Source organism: Pseudophryne corroboree, chromosome 5, assembly GCF_028390025.1.
Source record: "Pseudophryne corroboree isolate aPseCor3 chromosome 5, aPseCor3.hap2, whole genome shotgun sequence".
NCBI lineage: Eukaryota > Metazoa > Chordata > Amphibia > Anura > Myobatrachidae > Pseudophryne > Pseudophryne corroboree.
Window position 1 is genome coordinate 308,771,965 of NC_086448.1, and position 5,617 is coordinate 308,777,581.

At 46.4% G+C, this 5,617-nt stretch overlaps 1 protein-coding gene across 2 annotated transcripts; it reads left to right on the plus strand.

The window, feature by feature from the left end:
• Positions 1-1,682: 1,682 nt before the first annotated feature.
• On the plus strand, positions 1,683-5,014 carry C5H7orf25 (chromosome 5 C7orf25 homolog). 2 transcript variants are annotated; one of them, XM_063922479.1, is made up of 2 exons: positions 1,683-1,896; positions 3,597-5,014. In XM_063922479.1, exons 1-2 carry the CDS (start codon positions 1,745-1,747, stop codon positions 4,882-4,884), a joined length of 1,440 nt encoding a protein of 479 aa, XP_063778549.1. In that variant the 5' UTR covers positions 1,683-1,744; the 3' UTR covers positions 4,885-5,014. The 2 variants fall into 2 exon arrangements, with proteins under 2 accessions (XP_063778549.1, XP_063778550.1); XM_063922480.1 differs by lacking the exon at positions 1,683-1,896 and adding an exon at positions 2,071-2,248.
• The last annotated feature ends 603 nt before the right edge of the window (positions 5,015-5,617 follow it).

A 5,617-nucleotide genomic window follows, 5' to 3' on the forward strand; every position in this document is an offset into this window, starting at 1 on the left:
CGCCCCCCCCCCAGCGCCCTGCACCCATCAGTGACCGCAGTGTGAGGTGGGCTAGAGGAGCAATGGCGCACAGCTGCAGTGCTGTGCGCTACCTTGTTGAAAACAGGAGTCTTCTGCCGCCGATTTTCCGGATCACTTCTTGCTTCTGGCTCTGTAAGGGGGCCGGCGGCGCGGCTCCGGGACCGAACATCAATGGCCGGTTCCATGCGGTCGATCCCTCTGGAGCAAATGGTGTCCAGTAGCCTAAGAAGCCCAAGCTACCACCAGTTAGGTAGGTTCGCTTCTTCTCCCCTTAGTCCCTCGCTGCAGTGAGTCTGTTGCCAGCAGATCTCACTGTAAAATAAAAAACCTAAAATATACTTTCTCTCTAAGAGCTCAGGAGAGCCCCTAGTGTGCATCCAGCTCAGCCGGGCACAAGATTCTAACTGAGGTCTGGAGGAGGGTCATAGTGGGAGGAGCCAGTGCACACCAGTTAGTCCTAAAGCTTTCTTAGTTGTGCCCAGTCTCCTGCGGAGCCGCTATTCCCCATGGTCCTTACGGAGTCCCAGCATCCACTTAGGACGTCAGAGAAATATGTGATAGGGGAATCATTTGCTAATAAATGGCATGAGTAGGAAAGCTGAGGCTTACTCAAAAGGGGGTTGAGAGCTACTGTAAAACTAACAAGTAGTGCTGGTTGGTCTCTGCTGGAGTAAAGATGAGGTACTGGTGGGTGTTGCACTGTGGGGGTCATTCCGAGTTGTTCGCTCGTTGACGATTTTTGCTATACTGCGATTAGTCGCTTACTGCGCATGCGCAAGGTTCGCAGAGCGCATGCGCTTAGTTAATTTACACAAAAGTTAGGTATTTTACTCACGGCATAACGAGGATTTTTCATCGTTCTGGTGATCGTACTGTGATTGACAGGAAGTGGGTGTTTCTGGGCGGAAATTGGCCGTTTTCTGGGAGTGTGCGAAAAAACGCTGGCGTTTCTGGGAAAAACGCGGGAGTGTCTGAAGAAACGGGGGAGTGTCTGGGCGAACGCTGGGTGTGTTTGTGACGTCAAACCAGGAACGAAACTGACTGAACTGATCGCAATGGCTGAGTAAGTCTGGAGCTACTCAGAAACTGCTAAGAAATTTCTATTCGCAATTCTGCTAATCTTTCGTTCGCAACTCTGCTAAGCTAAGATACACTCCCAGAGGGCGGCGGCTTAGCGTGTGCAATGCTGCTAAAAGCAGCTAGCGAGCGAACAACTCGGAATGAGGGCCTATATGCTGTGCTGCTGCCACACTCTGCCCGTGATAATAGTGATGGGTGTTCATTATACATGGTCACGATGGTGTCGCTGGCTTCCCGCCATATAGTGTTGCATTATAAAATAATAATGCCAGGCTCCGAGGCTTGAGCTACGTCTATCGTCACTGACTGATGCTATATCATACTTGTCTACCTGACCCTCTCCATGAGGGAGAAAATGCTCTGTTCCTGGACTTTCCTGGTAGTGTATGATTGCCATCACCTGTGGTGAGCTAGTTAATTGATAAGAAAGGTGTTTCACCACAGGTGATGGCAAGCATACATTACCAGGAAAGTCCAGGAACAGAGCATTTTCTCCCTCATGGAGAGGGTCAGGTAGGCAAGTATGTGCTATATAGAGCAGCAACACCCGCTATTTATGGCAGATTGCGTTACCATGACCTGTCACAAAGACCACTCCCTCACTCTCCCGTCCAGTCACATGATATAATACGCTGCACTGCGCATGTCGGCGTCCCAGGGCGAACACCCAGCAGCAGCACAGGAACTACGAGTCCCGGCATGTAGTGCGGCTGCGCATGCGCTTTGTGTATACCTACGAGCTACTACCCGGTTACCGGCAGCGCTGCGTGACGCTGCTTCTGCAGTAGAAGCAAGGTGAGAGAACCGATTATGCTGAACCTTAGTTACTTAGGGGAGGGGACACTCACCGTTATGTAGATGACATTCTCATAGTTGAGTTTGCCCTGACCATATAAGCAGCCCGTATGCCAGATAGGGGCCTGTAGTACCCCTCCCTGGCCTGCTCATGCCTATGCTGTGTAACTACGTATCGGCTTACTTCACTGGTAGCACAGTTGTAGGTGGACAGAGGCCTCGGGGCAGGAATAGTTTGCACTGTGGTTTGTGGTTGCATGGCCATATGGATACTAGGGAGATCATCATACTGCTCACTCATGGCTGGAGCAGCACAGTGTTTGGGTGCTGTTTGCCCTCGGCCACACCCATGGTAGGGTTAGTACAGTATTTGTTGCATGTTTGGGGCAGCACAGATGACATAGTGGTTAGCATTGCTGCCTCACAGCACTGAGGTCTTGGGTTAAATTCCCACCATGGCCCTAACCGTGTGGAGTTTGTATATTCTCCACATGCTTGCGAGGGTTTCCTCCTACAATCCAAAAATATACTGGTAGACATTAACCCAAATGTGCATGTGGTAGGAAACGGAGTGGTTGATGTATGAAGCAGTGAAAAGTGGCCAGTGGAGAAGTTGCCCATAGTACCTGTCAGCATCTACCTATAATTTTAGCTAATGTACTTGATGCTTGAATGTTACCTGGAAGTTGATTAGTTGCCATGGGCAAGTTCTCCACTGGTCCACCTCTCCACTCTTTTAACGGCTTCATACAGTACATCTACCCCTGTGATTTACAGGTGTTACTGGGGTAAAAACTTGTAATAAAGTATTTAATGTATGTGCAGTGTGACATCCTCCTCAGGATGTGTACCCTCCTGCTCACCCATGATGCCACAGCATGGTAGGTGTGGCATGTGTGAGTGCTGCATGCGCTCCTGCTAACCCGTGATATGGCAGCTCAGTATATACGTGTAGGTGTTGTATTTAGAAATCACAGATACAGTTGGTAACACAAAATAGAAAAAGAGGATAGGTAGGTATGGGTGGCAACGTAATAGAGAAGCTTCTGGAGGATGAATGAACAAGCTATATTTTATATAGGTCTCAGAATTGTGAGGTGATTTATTTAGTAATTCAAATTTCATAATATGGTTATACATAATTAAATTGTCCACATCTCATTTTTGGTTTTATCCATAACTGAACACTTTCCTACATCTCCATATCGACTGTACGACAGGGGGTGTGGCTGCTGTGAGATGCGGTGTCGCCACTCTGGTGGGCATTTTGTAAAAATCCAGGTTTTAATGCTGCCTGCTGTGGAGACATCTAACCTTCACAGCATTCAGCAATGCAAACCCACCCTCAATCTCTCTGCGAAGCAAGTTTCTTCACATTTTTTATAAGGTAGTGTCAAGTTTGGAAATTACTATAGTAAACTTTATGTATAGCACTCTGAACAAAAATATAATGTCCAGATAAATATATTGCAAATGTGTCCTCTGTTCTTATTTTACTTGTAAACCATTCCCAATGCAGATTGCATTGATATAAGGGAGACATACGACAGCAGTGTTGCATGGTGCTGGAGTCAAACTCTTCAGGAACCTGCACATGGCAAATTATTTTTGTGTTGTAGAATGTCCAGTACTAATAATTTGGATTGCATTTGTTTTCTAATTATTTCTGAAAGTTAATCTGTTAATATTCTTTTATCCAGGAATAATGCTGCCAACATGTCTGTGCAAACAATGCTTTGTGATCGGATAGTGATTGCTAAAGAATTAATAAAGAGAGCTGAAGCCCTCTCCAAATCTCGTGTGGGAGGTGTTGAAGGTGGCGCAAAACTATGCAGCAAACTGAGGGCGGAGTTGAAATTTTTGCTAAAGGTAGAGGCTGGAAAAGTAGCAATTAAGGAATCTCATTTGAGAAGCACAAACCTCACACATCTACAAGCCATTATTGAGTCGGCAGAGAGTCTAGAAGAAGTGGTAAGCGTTCTCCATGTTTTCAGCTACAATGACCAGTTTGATGAAAAGCAAACGCTGGTGGTGGATGTGGTAGCAAACGGCGGCCACACATGGGTGAAAGCAATTGGACGGAAGGCTGAAGCTCTGCACAATATATGGCTTGGCCGTGGTCAGTACGGGGACAAAAGTATTATTGAGCAAGCAGAGGATTACATACAAGCAAGCCTTCAGCAACCTGTACAGTATAGTAGTCCTCATATCATATTTGCCTTTTACAATAGTGTTTCCAGTCCTATGGCTGAGAAGCTGAAAGACATGGGTATTTCTGTACGTGGAGATATCGTTGCTGTTAACTCCTCTGAGGAGACTGTACAAGAAGATAATGATCCAAGCGGCAGTGAATCAGATGATAATGATGATTTAGAACTTCTACATGTCGGCAAAGTGGACAGGGAAAATATAGTGGCCAGTGTTGCTTTTCCTAGGGAGATTAAGGTTGAAGTTTGCAACAGGGTGAACTTGGACATCACCACATTAATTACTTATGTATCTGCTCTCAGTCATGGGGGCTGCCACTTGATCTTCAAAGAGAAGGTTTTGACAGAGCAAGCAGCACAGGAAAGGCAGGAGAAGGTGTTACCTCTGCTGAATTTCTTCATGGAAGGGAAGGAACTGTTTGCCTGTGAATGTGCCGTCAGGGACTTCCAGTCTATATTGGAGACCTTGGGAGGACCACAAGAGAGGGAGCGAGCTGCAGCACTTATAAAGAGAATTACTGTCGTACCCGACCAACCTTCCGAGCGTGCCTTAAAACTTGCTGTGAGCTCCAAAATTAATAGTCGTTCAATTTCCATATTTGGGACTGGAGATAGTTTGAGAGCCATCACAATGACTGCTAATAGTGGCTTTGTAAGAGCAGCAAATAATCAGGGTGTTAAGTTTAGTGTTTTCATTCACCAACCTCGAGCACTAACAGAAAGCAAAGAGCCTTCTGCTTCTCCTATACCAAAGAATCACACGTCTGCTGACCTACTCTGACCTCAGGGGTTGTCTATGCACTATATCCCTGGGCTGTTTGTGCAATCACACAGAGAGGACATTCCAAATGGCCTGTATGATTCTGACCTAAATACATCCTGTCCAGATATATAATAAACAGTTGAAGTTATGGACGTGTAGCCATGTTTTATTATTGTTATATTTTATATTTATATCATAGACCTGAAAATATTGGTATAAGGTAGTTAACCATTTTACAAGCTAAATTCCTCCCAGAGGATGCTGGGGACTCAGTAAGGAGCATGGGGAATAGACGGGCTCTGCAGGAGACATGGGCACTAAAAAGAACTTTAGATATGGGTGTGCACTGGCTCCTCCCTCTATGCCCCTCCTCCAGACCTCAGTTTGATACTGTGCCCAGAGGAGACTGGGTGCATTACAGGGAGCTTTCCTGAGTTTCCTGAAAGAAATAATTTTTGTTAGGTTTTTTATTTTCAGGGAGCCTGCTGGCAACAGACTCCCTGCATCGAGGGACTGAGGAGAGAGAAGCAGACCTTCTTAAATGCTAGGCTCTGCTTCTTAGGCTACTGGACACCATTAGCTCCAGAGGGAGTCGGAACACAGGTCTCTACTAGCTGTTCGTCCCGGAGCCGCGCCGCAGTCCTCCTCACAGAGCCGGAAGATAGAAGCCGGGTGAGTATGAGAAGATAAGAAGACTTCAGAGGCGGCAGAAGACTTCAGATCTTCACTGAGGTAACGCGCAGCCATTGCT